The sequence below is a fragment of the Pinus tabuliformis genome, chromosome 3_1, assembly GCF_031772625.1.
Source record: "Pinus tabuliformis cultivar Carrire ecotype Pingquan chromosome 3_1, CPIR1, whole genome shotgun sequence".
Lineage (NCBI taxonomy): Eukaryota > Viridiplantae > Streptophyta > Pinopsida > Pinales > Pinaceae > Pinus > Pinus tabuliformis.
The window spans coordinates 580,705,411-580,722,645 of record NC_142301.1 but is presented as its reverse complement, the minus strand read 5'-3'; the positions used below and the strand labels follow the sequence as shown (position 1 = coordinate 580,722,645).

The following is a 17,235-nucleotide window of genomic DNA, read 5'->3' as shown; positions in this document are numbered from 1 at the left end:
TTTCCTATTTAACAGTGATGAGTCAAGCCGACATTCGCGGATAGCAGCCAGAAATGGCTGTCCTCATTGTTGGTTTGACACCTGAGTTGATAGATTTTGCCACTTTGGAAAAAAAAAAAAAACCTCTGCACACTTAAACTTAGTTGTGATTGATATAAATGACTATACTAGTAAATAGTAATTTAAAAAATATTCTATTTATTTCAACTCATTGTTAACCAATTTCAAATTTCATAAACTTAAATAATGACGATTGGTTTAATTGACCATATTATCAACAAATAAGTTTTTTTTGCGCTTATAATCTGATTCAATTCACAGTGCACGATAAGACATTGGAATTCAAAGGAATGTAAGGCTTCTGCTCACGTCAACACTACGATTCCCGTGGTGCTTGCATTCTGCACAGAGATCTTCCGAAACAATGTTCTTCAATCCGGCATTCATCCATAGGATCGGCCGGGGATCCAAACCCCTTCACCACCATTTCAACCGGTTTCAAGTTCGACCCCTCTCAACTTCCGTCGAACAAACACCTGAATCGACCACTCCTGCGCTGGCTGCCCTGCGAGAGCGGCTGGCCAATGGCGGTCCAACTCTATCGGATTTCCTTGCAGGCAACCTCGGAGAGGAACCCTACTCTGTGGATGTTGGCACCAAGAAAAACCCCCTACCGAAGCCCAAGTGGATGAAAGCCGCGGTTCCAGGAGGGGACAAGTATACGGCCATCAAAGCAAAATTAAGGGAATTGAATTTACACACGGTCTGCGAGGAGGCCAAGTGTCCTAATTTAGGAGAGTGCTGGTCGGGTGGGGAAACGGGGACTGCCACTGCCACTATTATGATTCTTGGAGACACCTGCACCCGAGGTTGCAGGTACGTTGAGGGCTAAAATTTTAGGGTTTTGTACGATTTCAGTGATGGATCTCATTAAATGGTTGAAAATTAAACGCATCGGAGATATAATTGTTAGCTATTTTTAAAGGGAACCAAACCAGCAATTCTCATACTAATAAGTTTGAGGCTAATTTGATCCCCACACTGTAAATTCGTGGGATTTGTAAATTTTATTCATCAATTTTTCAATTTTTTTTAGAAACAAATGCTATTCCGAGGTTTCACATTGGTTTTAATAGTAGCCATTACCGTAGAGTTAATTGCTGAAAAAATGCAGCTTTTCGGATTATTCACCTGGCAGATTGATGCTGGAACTTCAAGATATCTAATTTAATATGGAAATGTCACTATTTTACGATCATTTTTATTTGTTTATTTCTGTTTAAGATGTTGAATTTATTTTTGTTTCTTAAAACAGATTTTGTGCAGTGAAAACATCACGGACCCCGCCTCCACCTGATCCTAATGAGCCTACTAATGTGGCAGAGGCAATTGTCTCATGGGGGCTTGATTATGTGGTCTTGACAAGTGTCGATAGAGATGACTTGCCTGACCAAGGAAGTGGTCATTTTGCTGAGACTGTACAGAAATTGAAGCAGTTGAAGCCTAGAATGCTTGTAGAGGCTCTTGGTAGGTTCTTGCTTAATTGCATGCACATGTGTATTTTATTTATCTTAACACGTTTTTCATGCTAATTACCCCCTTCCCAAGCCATCTCAAACTGTCATCTATAGTTACAGAATCTTTAGAAAAACAGCACGTGCTTCCTTATATGGTTTTCAAGAAAATCCTGTCGTGCCAATTAAAATCTATCCACATTATCATTAGTAAATTCTACTGGATGTAATGTGCAGTGCCAGACTTCCAAGGGAATTCGGATTGTGTGCAGAAAGTTGCAACTTCAGGGTTGGACGTTTTTGCCCACAACATTGAGACTGTCGAAGAGCTTCAACGTGTAGTTCGAGACCACCGGGCCAACTTCAATCAGTCACTTGAAGTGTTGAAAATGGCAAAAATTTATTCTCCGCCTGGTGTTTTAACAAAAACATCAGTGATGTTAGGCTGTGGGGAAACCCCAGCTCAAGTGATTGAGACAATGAAGAAGGTCAGAGAAGCAGGTGTTGACGTAATAACGTTTGGTCAATACATGCGCCCCACAAAGAGACATATGGCTGTCTCGGAGTATGTGACACCAGAGGCCTTTGAAAAGTACCGACAGTTGGGTATGGAAATGGTAAGCCTTCAAGTTCTCGTGGCTTTTTGTTAGGGATTTATGTTTGTAATTGAGGATTTGCTTATTATTGCACTTCGTTTTTTATAAACTTGAGAAGGTTTTCAATGTTGTAAGATCATTTTAATTCCTCAACAATTGGATCGTAATGAATACAATCTTTTGATTCGGATGGGAGTAAGCACTACAATAGTTTGGACATTTGGGATTTTTGAAATGTCTGCCAAAATTGTTTACCTTGAGAAGCAACATACTCGAATTTACCTGGACACTATTGCTTTTTCGAGCTGATCAAACCATTGACCATGAGCTGTATAAAAGCATCGTGTGATTTCCTAAATTTGAAACTTAACAATGGGCTAAAATTAAAAACTACATCAGCTTTTGCCTCTTTAATGGCCATTGCCGCATTATCTTGAGATGATATTGATTCTATCCTAAAACATTTTCTAGCTTTCTATCTTAAGACATATCAACATATTATCAAATTTTACAAGTGCCAGGTTCAGAATTTGTGGAAATTTCTTGCATTGCCAAAAGCCTTTGACATTCTTTTTGGAATTTCAGTACATTTTTAGACGGTCCTCAATGGTTTTGTTAGACTTGCCAACTGGATGGTAATGACAGGCTTCCAGTTGCAACATTGCAAGGATACTCACATACAAGTAAAACAAACAATGGAAAAGTATGCAAGTATGAGAAGGGATTATCAGAACTGTACACATATCTGCTGTACACTCTGTTGTATTAGAAATACATAGGAGTATAAAACTGTTGTAGAATGATCATGTTTGACCCAAGTCTCCTATGGTTATAATTATAAAATACATATTTTAGATGAGTTAAAGGCTGAGTTTGAGCTGAGTCATAATTTTTGCCCTTGGTGAGACTTAGTCTGATGATTTTTCTTTCAACAACCTGGTTTGCTCTTGTGATTGGTGGGTAGTGATTTCCAACCACTGAATAGAATTTCAAATTATATGAAGTCATTAAGCATATACCTAACATATCTCTAATACGACTTCTAAAGGCAGGTCTATTTGTGAACTGGTAAATTGGGCCAACTAAATCACATTGGGGTCTTGGGCTTAATCTGGTTTGCTTTTGTGATGGGTGGGTAATGATTTCCAACTACTGAATAGAATTTCAAATTATATGAAGTCATTAAGCATATACTTAACATAGCTCTAATGCCATGTACAAAGGCAGGTCTATTTTTGAACTGGTAAATTGGGCCAACGTAATCACATTGGGGTCTTGGGCTTACTCTGGTTCATCTGCCAGTCCATCACTCATTGGGGGATATCATCCACCAGTGCATTGGCCCTTTCAGAGTTACTGATGACTGATGAGGATATATATTGGGGTCCACTCACTCATCCTTGGCAGCTAGCTCCAGCAGGCCTTGACATTCTGTCCTCTGTTCAGCAATGAGACTCATCGGTTCCTAGCATCTTTCTTGCACTTGCAATCTGTTTGACATCTTCTATTAGTTAGACATTCAACTTTTCTCTAGACACTGAGTTCTTTATCTTTTCCTGCTTTCAATAATTGTTCTAGGAGTTGCTTTTGCACTCCTGCTTTCTACCAACTCTGGGTGTACTTTTTTAGTTTCACTGACTTACTTTGGTGGTCATTTGTTGGACATTGATAAAATCATGTTATCTTATCTAGGCAGTAGTTCACAGGAAATCCCTTCGCCTTCTTTAGTAATGATGTTTATTAGAAATTAGGTAGGGATTATGTTGCTTCGTGGTTCTTTTTGTTGGTATTATGTTTCTGAATTTGTTTTGTTGGTTGAATATCAATCCCAACAGAATTTTAGGGAACAAGTATTAGGACTCATTTCGCTAGCACCTAGGAATGCTTCTTGCAGTTAAAGGAGATGATTGGGAGGCCCTGTGGATTATGCACTAAGCTTGTTAGTGGCCCCACTATATTGCAGTTAGAGCACACAATTGGGAGGACCTAGGGATCTTGCATTGTTAATTTCTTTAAACCCAGTTACAAATTTACTGTCTCAATTGTTGAATTTTGGTTGTTACCGTCAGTATTCCTTAATTGTATTAACCACAAAAGAAAAGAAAAATGAAAGATATAAATTTGAAGTCAGCTCCAAATAAAAAAAGGAAAAGTCAAATTTTGAAATTCAAAATTTTGCCTCCAAAATTGGTCAAGTCAACCTTGTTGACCACTACCGGTCAACTACCCATAGCAGTACACCCCCTTTTCTTTGCAAAAAGGGTAGCGCTTGATCGACATGTCCGTGCCATTCGACAGTCATCGACATCTTGATCAATTTATGTTGTAAACCCAGTCTGCATGTATAAATTGTAAATAATCTTAGCAGATATGAGTCATGAATGTAAATTGCCTAGGTGGACCTAATTTTCTAAGTGATAATCTACGTTCCGGAAGGTTTTTTGTCTCACCGATCCATGATCGGCAGAGTTTATCTTCAGCCTAACCCCAAAGCCGGAATGGATTTTGTCATTAGAATCTTAGGAGAATCTTAGTGTGTTAATCTACTAGATTATAGTTGTGTCGCAGAATTGGGTGGTTTATGGGGGTCTATGTCAAATGGGTTCTCCCCCTTGAGATGTAAAGTTGTAAAAGTCATGATGTAAAGTGTCTTGAGGGTTAGAAAATGTTTTAATTCCCTGTTCTAGGTCCTAGGTGATTTTTTCCAAAGGGCTAAGTTCGAGGATCCATTTAAAAAAATTAAAAATAATAAATAATAAAATTTATAAAATAAATTAAAAAAATAAATAAATAAAAATTTAAATAAAAATAATAAAATAATAAAATAAATTAAAAACCTAAAAAAAATAAAATAATAATATTTTTGAGTAAATAAATGCAGAATTTCAATTTTTAATGCATTAAAAAATTCGACGGATGAGATTGAGAGATGTCTTGATCCTCATCGACGGTCGAGATCATTTTGACATGGATCACTCGAACTAGCTGTTGGGATTTTTTGCTTTAAATAGGGTGCTAGGGGTCATTTGAGATTAGATCTGAGAGTCTGGTGCTAAAGAAAGCTCTCTTGTAGTCATTTTTTGTGCAATAAAGAAGACTTTGGGGTTAAAAATCTTGCTGGTGTTACTCTTCTGAAAATGCTGTAAGATTGTTCTGTTTTTTTTTTCTGCATAATTTTATTTTCAGCCATTGATGATAGCTTAATGAAGATTGATCTAGGCACAAGTATCTTGTCTGATCTTTGGGGTTTGAATAATAGTTTAGATTCTGAAATATAGTGGCAGGTATCTCCATTTGATCGGGGTTTCACTATTGTTTTCTCCTTCTATGTTAATGGTTGATTTTAAGCTGTGCATGAAATCTCTATTTTTTTTTTTATTTTATTTTTCAGATTACCGGGCGTTAGGGGAAGTTCTCGGCTGAACCAGCCAACTCCCGGGTTGTGTTTTCTGAAAGAGCCCAGCCAGTTCTTGATCCCGGGCTTATCATTCGAAATATTTTTTATAAATGCATGCAGGGTTTTCTGAAGCGTTTTACATTAAAATTAAATTCTGATAATATTACTGTGATTATTGATAAATCTGGCTTCTTAAGAGCTTTCAGTTTGTAAATACTGTAAATTGTTTAGCTGGTTTTAGGTTTTTCAGTTTATTTTTGGCACATTTTACTTCTGGGTTTTTTTGTTTTTATAGGTTGTAGGTACAGATTTTAAAAGAATTTGTGGGGTTTTCACAATCTGAAGTAGCTGATTCAAAATTTCAAGAGTCCTGATAAATTTTAAATAGGCTTTCCGGCCATTTGTTTTCTGATCAGTTTCTTCAGATTTGTTGTCTACAGGTTTCATTTTTATTACAGGAAAAATTCGAATTTTTTTTAGGGTATGCACTGTTCAGATATCCAGATTTGCGTCCATCAGATCGCTGGCCAATCCCTTCCATTTCACGCAGCCATATCATTTTTACCCACAACGCATCACTGTCCTCACGCTGCTCTCTCCCTTTGCATCTGCATATGCCATAGCTATCCCTACATCCATTCTCCAGCTCCCTTCATCATTTGTGTACACCATTCACCCTTCAGCTCTCAGCAAATCCGCCATCAAAGTTTTTCCATGCTGCCCTGCGTGTAACCTTCATCAAGCTCCGTGGCTCTTTCCAAACGCTGCTAGATCCCTTGCAAAAAAAAAAAAAACTCTACGTTGCCATCAATTTTTCAATCCCCAAGCAGCAATCCTGCAACTCAAAAACCTTCCATACGCAGCCAATCCACCTGCAAAAAACTTGCTGTTCCAGCACCTGCAAGCAACATTCAAAACCCTCGACGATTCCTTCGCTGCCCACGTCGGCTCTCCTCCACGCTTAAACCTCCAATTCTTGCCTGCTGGTCTGCGGCTCCATCTTTCTCTTCACGTGTTGCTCTCCTTCCACCGTCTAGTTCTTCAGTCTCCTCACGCAGCTGCCGTTACCTGCACACAACAAAACGAATACATAGCGAAACCAATAGAGTTTTTTTTTTTTGTGTATGCGTACGTAGGTTTTGAGGTAAGCTTTTAGTTTTATGTTTATTTTGTAAATATGTGCATTAAGTTAGGTTTTGTTTTTTTGTTTTTTAAATGTGTTTTAATATATATATATAAAATAAAAAAAAAGGGGATGTAAGAATTTCGATTTTTAGTTTTAGACTTTTTAAATCTTAGGTTTAGTTTTAGATTTTAGTTTTTTTTTTTATTTAGATTTTAAATTTTAGTTTTAGACTTTTTAGTTTTGTTCAAATTTTGATTTAAAAAAAAAATAAAAAATTCATAAAGACAAAAAAAGATTAAAAGAGTTAAGTTTTATTTTAGGATTTAGATTTAATTTTTATTTTTGTTATAGTTTAGTTAAATTTTATTTTATTAAAAAATCATAAAAAAAAAATTATAAAATCAAAAAAGAAAGGCATAAAAAAAAGTTCTTTTAGTTTATAGATTAGGTTAGTTTTAGATTTTATTTTATTTTTATTTTTTTTAGTTTCATTTTATTTTGAATTTAAAATTTTAAAAAAGTATAAAAATAATTTTTTTTCATAAAACATAAAGAGTTTTTTTTTTTTTTTTAGACTCTAGTTTAGATTAACATTTTGTTTAGGATTTGTTAGGTTCTCTTTTCATTTAGATTTTAATTTAGTTTTAAATTTAGTAAAAAAAAAACTTAAAAAAATTAAATTAAAAAAAAAAAAAAAATTAAAAAAAAAAATTTTTAGTCCTTAGTTTTTTACTTTTGATTTTATTTAGCTTAGAATTTAGATTAGATTTTAATTATTTCAAATTTTGTTTACTTTAGTTTTAGTCTAGATTTGAACTTTAAATTTTGTTTTAAAAATATAACAATAAAAATTAAAAAAAAAAATTTATAAAACTTTAAAAGGCATAAAGAGTTTCCTTTCCTTTAGTTTAGATTTTAGTATTTAGATTTTTGATTTAAAGTTTCTTTTAGTCTTTAGATTTATTTTACTTGAAAAACATAAAAATATTTTTGGAAATATTTTGCCAGATTCAGTCTTGGCTCAGGGATTTCTTAGGTTTCATCTTTTCTGCTGAGGCTAAAATTTTGATGTGGGAATTAATGTTTAAACATGCTTTAATGTTCATTTGAAGATTAACTACATGAATGTGATCTCTGGTTAGCTTTTTACGTGGTTGAAGCACTTTATCTTTCGAAATTTTAATTGCTGGAGTATCATTAAGTCATTAAGCATTTATTGATTATCTCGCATGTGGTTAAAGTTAATCTCTGTTGTTTGATGGTAAAACGATTGTTAATGAGTTCATATCTCTGCAGCATTTGATAAATAATCGTTTAATCATTTATTCTATAAGGCACTGGTCTTTTAGCTTAACAAAATCAATTTAGTGCTTGTTTCTTCGTGTCTCCCAACCCAACTGGTCCACAGTTGGTCTTCATCATCTCATAGGGTCTACCCCCCTTAGCCGCGGGAGACAGGCTTAAATGGAGAGATCGGGGATCATGGTGACAGCCCCCGGTCTGAGCGTTGTCATGACAATCTGTGCGACAACAAACCTAACTAAGGGACACACCTATTTGGGCTCATTTGTTGGATTTCCACGATACTAGAGAATCTAGGTTAGGGTCTTACAATCTCTGACATGACCAACTCAAATGCCACGACAAACTAATTTGCACAACAGAATAAACACAACAGTAAATCAACACGTGCACAATGGACAACTTGTTACAATTTTCAACCCAACTTCGTTATATTAACAAACTTTAATACAACTATCTAGGGCTCTTGTACCACAGATCATGGCCCTCATACAACTACTTATACAAGAATACAAACTAGGGTTTGGTGTCAACAACTATGACCACCAATCTACCCTGAACAAGTTACCAACCGACCTACTAGCTGATGTAGTGCACTTCACAGCTCCACTTGGTCCACGTACCCTAAACACATCCGCTGGTCCTTTGGCTCCCAATTGCAACAACACCAATCTACCTCTATCAATGAATCTTGCTCCTTTAGGTCACTGAACATGGCTCCAATCTGCCCTATAGCTGATCATTAGTCCATCAATGAGTCAACACATAGGGTCTTCATCAATTGCCCACTTGTTGCTCCTTCGTCCTTCAAGAACACAACACTTTGGGACTTCTTCCCACTTCTGCCTTCCTCTGCTACTATATGAAGACAAACTTATGGCATGGAGGCTACCCTCTATCACTGTAGAAGTCCTTCTCAACAATAAACTTAGGGCTTGTTCAATTGCTCCCTTGGCTGACCTTTAACCCTTCACAGAACAAACCCTTGAGCCAAACTTTCTGCCTCTCCTAGCAGACCTAATAGTCCTTTACAGATCTGCACTTAGTGCACACAAGGACACTTACAAGCTGCCCTCCAAATAGTGCACAAGATGTCTTAGCAACAACACCAACTATGGAGAATACATACCTCTAGAATTTGCCACGTGCACAGTTCTGAGATGTTTTCGACCTTGGTTAGGGCACTCCAACAACCCTTCGTCTAGGCTTCAAACCCTCTCCAAATACTTCACTGTATCTTCCTAACCAACCCTCCTTTTCTTTCTTGCTACTCGGCCTTTTCCCAACCAAGTGTTTGCTCCTTTGGGCCTGCAATAATAGAATTTCAACCTCCCAAACAAGCCACTATAGGGCTCGACCCTCCTTGTAATCAACTCAAAAATCTCGACCCTTGTTCCTTGAAGAATACAACCCAAAACTATGCCCAGACTTTCTCCCTTTCCACTTCGGCCTGCTCCTAATCAAACTCGGCTCCTAGCAGTCACAAAAATCATCCAACGCTGGTCTCCTTTCCTCCTTCGCTGAGCTCCTTTGATCAACGACCTAATTCAAATGTATTTCCAATGATTTGTTGCACTTGGATGTGTGAAATGAGGATGCTCCTCCTCCCTATTTATACATCTCCAATGGTGTAACTAATAGCCCTTGAAGGGCACCTCTACAAGCCTAGTCGACTTGTAGTCTTTGTCACAAGCCCACACTTGACACAAATAAATTCTTTTCTTCGTATTGTCAAGTGCTCTCTTGGTGTACTTGGCAACCCCTTGCTCCATTAAGGGTGATCCATCTTCTCTAAGTGCCAAGTCATCAAAATCATGCATGGTTTCACACCCACAAGCTTGGGTTCTTAGCCCACAAAGCCCTTTTGTGGTGTTAATTCCTTCACAACACTAAACCCTATGTCATTCAAAGACGCCCTCAAAGGAAAGGCTGTAGCATTAGGTAAACCTGAACAAACCCTCAATATTCCTGGGCCCTATATTGTAGAGTAGATGAATGATATTCCAGAAATGACAGTAGATCTAGCAGAGATCAATAATATTTGTACAACCTATCAATCCCAAGCAATCATTTGCAAGTTCAACAGTTTCTGGCCAAAACCTGTGGATCTTTTTTAGTGGATCTTTACGACTTGGACGGTAAATTGTGAGATTCACTTATGCTCAAAGGGTTTCTTCATAGTAAAATTTGAATCATCAGAGATCAGAGATCAGGTTTTACATGAGGGTCCTTGGTTCTGGGGAAACACGGGATTATTTATCACCCCATGGTTCCCAGATTTTGATGCTAATACAATGACGGTCTCCAAAATACCGGTCTGGGTAAGACTGCATAACTTACCCCTTCACTTCTGGCATCCAAAAGTACTGGAAGGAATCAGAAACATGTTGGGGAGATACATCAAGATGGATACACAAAGAACTGAAGAAGCAATTTATACTTTTGCCAGGATATGTGTTGAGGTAGACCTTAGTAAAGGACTACCTGATCGTATCCTTTTGACACACAACAACCAGTGCTGGACCCAGTTCTTAGATTATGAGAACACAACATTTAGATGTCATCTTTGTCTTCAAACTAGACATCTACAAACCACATGTCCTTTGGCAAAGAAAGATCCTAGGAGGAAAAAGAAACCTGTCAAAAAGCCAAAGGGATGGCATTTCCCAACACCACAACCCGATGAAGAAGAGGAAGAGGACTTGGGACCCCCCATCACTAAGGAAATCCCAAATCCATAAACATCTTCAACGAACGAAGAATTGAGCTAGTACGGAACAGGGGGATCAACTTGGCAAAATCCAAGAGCAGAAGGACACTCAGGCCAAGAAATGTCGAAGGAGAAGGAGATAGCAGGATTCAAATGTCCTTATACATTTGGGAGTTCAGACTCAGACAAGGAACATTCGAGGCAGACAAAAGAGAACCAACTAATTATTGTAACAACCACTCTTGATCAAGGAGGATGGTGAAAAGTAGAAAAGAAGAAAGGGAGAAAAGGGTGACTAAGACTTTTTGCTTAGCCCCAATTTTATTTTTTATTTTTTAGTTTTTTTGGCTCTAATTCTATGGGCACCAACTTTTTGAGTGGTGCAACTTAGGATAGTAAAGGAATGCACTATGTGCATCTACTTATGTAACTTTTTATAATTAATAGAAAGTTACGATTTTCCCACGAAAAAAGAAAAAAGAAAAGAAAAGATTACATTTGATTGAAAATAAGAATCGCAATCCACATTGATGGTGACAGGGGCATGACTGTAACTGGATGGCCTTCATATCACTAACAATGAAGGTTAATGAACATTAGTTTGGATCATCTCCTAGTATGATGACCTTGTTCTGGTTGTATCTTGTGAGAAGCACAAGTACGAGGAACTGTAAATGAAGAATTCACTCCAACAATCTAAAAAGGAAGACCAAGATTTTGAGTTTGATGAAAATCATCTCAGCAAGAAGTAGTCTTGATGAAGTCAATACATAATCTGGCTGCTAGTTCAAAAGTCTTTTTGAAGCAGTTTCTCGTAATCAATAGAGACAGAGGTACGTAGTCTTTGTTTATGAGGTATGTATAATTGTTATATGCATATTCTGCATAATTACTAGAAAGGGTAATGACATGATGCATATTAGATGTTGAGATGAATTGCATTAGGGTTTTGCGACATACTTTACATGGTAAAAATCTAGGGTTCATAGATCTTACGTTTTTGAAGGTTTTTGGTATATAGGGTTCATAAACTAATAGTGAAAATCCCTATAATAGTGAACACTGAAAACCCTTAACCTAATTGGTTGTTCCCTCTAAGGAAACCCTAGCTCTTGACATCTAGGGTTTGCAGATTTAATTTGGAAAGGATAGTTGAGGGTATGTGGTAAAACCCTAACAAGGGTTGAGTTGAATAAACCTTAGGGCAGATGTTTAGCTAAAACCCTAATAAGGGTTAGATCAAGAAATATAGGGTTTGTAACTAGAACCTTAGAAATACAACTTCTGAGAAACCATGGAAACCCTAGATTGACATAATTGACATCATGCTCTTGTCTTTGTATATTTTGCTTGGTTGTACTTGTCAGTGAAAATTGTAGGTACATAATAAAGGAAGCAAAATGAGAAGCATGGAAGAAAAAAACAAACAATACTTGTGCTTGTTGATGACTTCTTAATGATGAGCATGATGGAAAGAGGGAACTGTAAGGACCCTAATGAACATGATGTTGAAGCCTCCAGCTAATGAGCTCATTCCCGAACACATTGATGAAAGATAACCCTATTACAATATGAAGATAAAGCATGCAAAGGAATGTTGACTTCAGAGGGAGCATGTAGCATAATTTGACATGACACTTTGACTAGAGGACATGATAATTTGGCAACTCTGATATTTATTATTTTCTTGGGATATAACTGTTGAGAAATCTAGGGCAGCTTAGTTAGGGCTTAATCAATTTGATTTCTCTTAACTTTGATAGTTGCTTGTAAGATTTTATTAGATTCTTCTTCTTCTTATTATCATTATGTTCTTGATCATCAAACAACTACCAAAGACTTGAAGATCATTAAAGGCAAATGGGCACCAGATGTAGGTAGACAGTTAGGGAAAAAACCCTTTGAAGGGGAAAACCCAGTAAAACTCTTCCACTCGTAGATTCAAATCAAAGTGAGACAACCAAGACCTTTAGACCAAGACAACGACCTCCTCCAATCCATTAAGTCAACCTCTTCAGGCCTCGGTCAACATCAACTAAAATCAAAGTCAAACCTTCATAATTGAGATCTCTTCCTTTCTACTTTAGAGATTTTCGGCCTGTAATACTTTTGTCCTGCAATTTTCCTCAACTTTACATGTGTGACAATAGATAGAAACTTGCTCTCTTTTTCTCGACAATGGGCTCTCTTTCCTTTGTTAGGCTCTTTATTCTTTAAATTGAATTCTTCTAAATTTTAGATCTAATTGCTTCACAAGATGGTCGAGTTGCATTGCCTTATATATATTCAATGTAGCTTTCTTGAAGTGCAGGCCGACTTGATGTATTTGGGAGCCAACTCGATGCATTTGGGGGCCGACTCGATGGAGGCTAGACTGACTTGATGGAGGAGGGACAAGACATAATAAAAACATATTTTTCTTTAACATAGCAAGCCCAAGAAGGGTTCTTTACATAATAAATATGATTTTGACCTTTGACACAAATCTAGAAGCCTACAATGGAGGCTTTGACCTAAAATAAAAATAATAAGAGCATGAAAAATATGCTTAATAAATAATTTTTCTTTTATAATAATATTTCTTTTAATTTCTTTCTACAAATACATTACATCATGACTCAAATATAATTATGAAGATCGACACTAGTTACATTCTTTAACAATAACTTGGTTCCTTGGTAGGAAATACTGCTAAAAGATGTGAAAAGGCTGGAAGGAGATGATGATACTAATCAACATCTGATATGATCTCTTGAAGAAAGTAAGCAATGACAACTTCAAGTAAGGAATCTGATGGACATGATAATGAACCTGACTGATTAGGCCCATTCCATCAACATGTTGATTAATGATTGATATCGTGGAGAAAGATTCTGGTACAATATGAAAGGATGTTGATTTCAAAAGAAACAAGTAAGCAGAAGGCCATCATGTTGAGGTAATTATAATATTAATGCTTTGGTATTGGTTATTTGGTTGATGGTTTTGCTACCTGGAAGAATGTTACAAAAATGCACAATGATAGTTGGGACAAATGCATCCCACTTTTTGTTTTGAACTCAACTCAATGAATACATGGATTGAGTGGATGGCTTTGAGGATTATGTGATCAAGATGTCTACATCATCTTGGGATTGAAAGATAGCAATACAAGAAGATAACCCGATGTTTATGTTTCTATGACAATGGAGATCACTTTCATGATTAGAAGAGCTATATCTAGCTCTATTTTGATTGGCTCAATATAATGCCTTTGTTGATGTTGACTAGAGGAAAGTCATATGAAAGGTTGATGGCCTGAACCTTGTCAAAGACTGAAGAAAATTTGGCTTCATTACTAAAAGCTCAATATGATGAGATGCAAAGGGGAGGAGGAGCCATGCAACTACTACTTTGACGATTTCCATGAAGAAATAGTAGTTGATGTATTGATGAAGACAAGTTGAAGAGCTTGTGGTTATAACTTCCCAACTGAAAGGAAGTAAGAAATCTCCTCTATGCTTGAGGGGGAGTAAGAAGTTTCCTTAAATGTTTGAAAAGGAGCAAGGATTAATTTCCTGATCAAGAGGGAATGAGGATTATCTCCTTGGTTAAGAGGGAGTGATGATGGACATTATATTCTCTTCTTCATGTGTCATGCACTAGGCCAAGACCAATAGCCGTATGTCTAGTGAAGGCCATGGAGGGAGAATGGGGTCCGGAGGATTGGATAAGTACCTAAGATTTCCTTGAGGATAGAGAATCCAAGATAAGAAGTAGATCGACACTCTTTGAGGATTCGACATGTGTTTAAGACAATAGTGGTCGAAGAGGATTGATATTCTTTGAGGATTGGGAATCCAAGATAAGAATAGTCATAAAGGACATACATAGTGAACATTCAGATGGGGTATGCGCCTTAAGAGGTATTGTGGTGTCTCACGTAAAGCCTCCCAACATTGTGCTTTGATATAAATAGAGCTTGTCAGTTAAAGCCCTTACTATGTTGACAATGCTAGTTATGATGTTGATGCTTAAAGATGGCTTATCAATCCAACTCTTCTTATGAGAATATTTTAGTTTGAGAGTATCCTTGTATTGGGTGTTCAATTAGGAATACTCCCCTAATTAAGAGGGAGTGTTGGAGAATGTAACTAGTTTTGGTCTTCATAATTTGTACTATTTTGTATTTTGTAAGCGAAAGAAAAGAAAAGGAAAAATAATTATTATTTTTCTAGACAAGCATATTTTTCATTCCTTTAGGTTTTTGAGTCAAAAGAGTCAAGGTCCTATTTGGACCCATTATAAAGAAAAAGGAAAAAGAATTTTTAAATATGTAATTTTGGGTCAGAAACCCCTCTAGGTGCCAAGTCGGCCTACATGTCAAGTCGACCTTGCCCCAATGGACATGTCTATTCGCACCCCTCTGAACTATATAAATAGAGGGAAGATGGAGCTCATTTGGACATACACACTTGATGATTTGTGGTCTGAAATATCTCAAAGGGGATAGAGATGATGAGGAGGGTTGGAGTATGAGAGGAGGAGTTTCTTCTTGAGTATAAAGTTTACGGAAGTTCTGCCTTGATACATCTCTTCTTGCTGGTCTCTTGATGATGGATTTTCTATGGAAAAAGGAAGGTTTGACTTGGCATCCAGAGGATGAAGTTTTCTGCGGTTATGTGTCTTGGATATCTCATTTGATTTGATTCTATAAGAGGAGATTTTTTCTGGGTTTTCCCCTTGGAGGGGTTGCCTTGGCTTGAAGCCTATATCTTGTGTTCACTGTTTTCTTGTGATCTTCATGTTGATATTTTGGTAATTGTTTGATGAAAGAAACAAAGTAAAAATTAATAAAGAAACTAACTAAATTCACAAGCAATTACTATGGAAAGGAAAATCTAAATTAAACTACAAGCCTCTTGATTTTCCAACAATACCTGGAACATACAACACGTCCTCCACCAACAAGGGGTTGCTGAACTCCCTCTGAAATTTGAACATGCCAATACTAGTTGGATGGTACTTGGCATTGTCTCCAAGTTCTATATAGAAATCCAAATTCCCCTTCAATCTTGTGAAATACTCTTTGACTCCTATCATGTGGCAAGAAGCCCCACTATCAATGTACCACACACTAGTGGCAACTAAACTTGAGAGACATGCAATGAGCAAAAACTCATTCTCGAACCGTGCTGCAAACTCGTCCACCTCTGCAGTAGCAACAACCTGCTTCTTCTGCTTGCCTTTCTTCTTATTCGAGCACTCAATGGCGTATTGACCCAACTGATGGCATGCAAAGTATTTAACCTTGCTTGTAGGTTCTCCTTTTCTTCGAATCTCTTCCTTTGATCTCCTTGTTGACCACTTTCTCAAATATCCTTTGGACGAAATCATCCCAAAGTCTCACCTAATCGGACTAGTGATTTCGGCCCATAACACACTTGAAAAAGACCTCCTAGTGCTTTGAAAAGCCATTCAAGGCTATATGCACTAGTTTCTCCTCAACAATCGTCTCTCCAACAACAACCAATTCGCCCCTGACTCGCGTTGGGCTGAACAAATAAGATGTTACGCTCTTGCCCTTGCACATTCTTGTGCCATGCAACTTGTCCTTGAGCTTCATCCTTCGACTTTGATAGTGTCTCTAATATAGCTTCGTGAGCTCATCCCACATCTTCTTTGTAGTATCCTTCTCTAATAGATGGGGTATGAGATGATCTTTGACCCCATCAAAAGTATTTCTCTGCACCTTGGCCTCCTTGACTACATGCTGATCAAGATCAATTGGATCATTTGCTGGTGGAACCACTATCGTATGAACGAAGTTCCACAACTTGTTCTCCTTGAGAACAACTGAGATTCGAACATTCCACTACAAATAGTTTGAAGAACCCTCAAGGCTATCCTCGTATCGAACACTGGTAGCCATTGTAGAATAAAACCCTCGAAGAGATTGAAAAATTGTTTTTTTTTGTGTCATGAAACCTGTGTTAAATATCCTTGGCTTTATATTTAGAGTTTAGAGCTATGATACCATGTTGATTTCTTTAAACTCAGTTACAAATTTACTGTCTCAACAAATAATCACAGATTTGAAATAAACATAGCTTTCTAATCTGATCTGTATTAATAAATATTATGAGTTTTTAACCAAATAAATAACAGAAGCAAAAATACTCGAAACCAATCACATTCAATAGAAAATAAGACAGATATACCCTGGAAACCCCATTGTGGGGAAAACTAGCAAACATTGGGATTCTTATTCAACTTCAAGGGAATTATTTTCTTACAACAATTACACAAGTATTTACTCTGGAAAATAATTAGCAAATGATCTAAGTCCTCTTTCTCTCACTCGGCTCGTGTAAGATCCACACGTGTGGCCCAACAGAAAAACTTCTGTGTATCAAAGAAACTTGGCCTCTCTATTGATCCCACTCTAGCTAGCTAGATCTAGCCTTTTCTCGCTCTCCACTAAATCCCAACTCATGCCAAATCAAATGTGCATCTCCTTTGGTTTGAACCTCTTATTAAAAATATCAAACCCTAATCTCAAGCGAAATCCCTAATCTCAATAGTTGAGATCAGATCTCACTTTACTGAGA

General features: G+C 37.0%; 1 protein-coding gene across 1 annotated transcript in view; it reads left to right on the top strand.

Moving 5' to 3' along the window:
* Positions 1-288: 288 nt before the first annotated feature.
* LOC149188322 (lipoic acid synthase 1) overlaps positions 289-17,235 on the top strand; it is an 83,396-nt gene continuing 66,449 nt past the window's right edge. Inside the window, exons 1-3 of the mRNA XM_089411644.1 lie at positions 289-876; positions 1,316-1,527; positions 1,752-2,131. Of these exons, the coding sequence (XP_089267770.1) occupies positions 425-876; positions 1,316-1,527; positions 1,752-2,131 (1,044 nt within the window). The 5' untranslated portion in view covers positions 289-424. The remainder of the gene's footprint in view (positions 877-1,315; positions 1,528-1,751; positions 2,132-17,235) is intronic.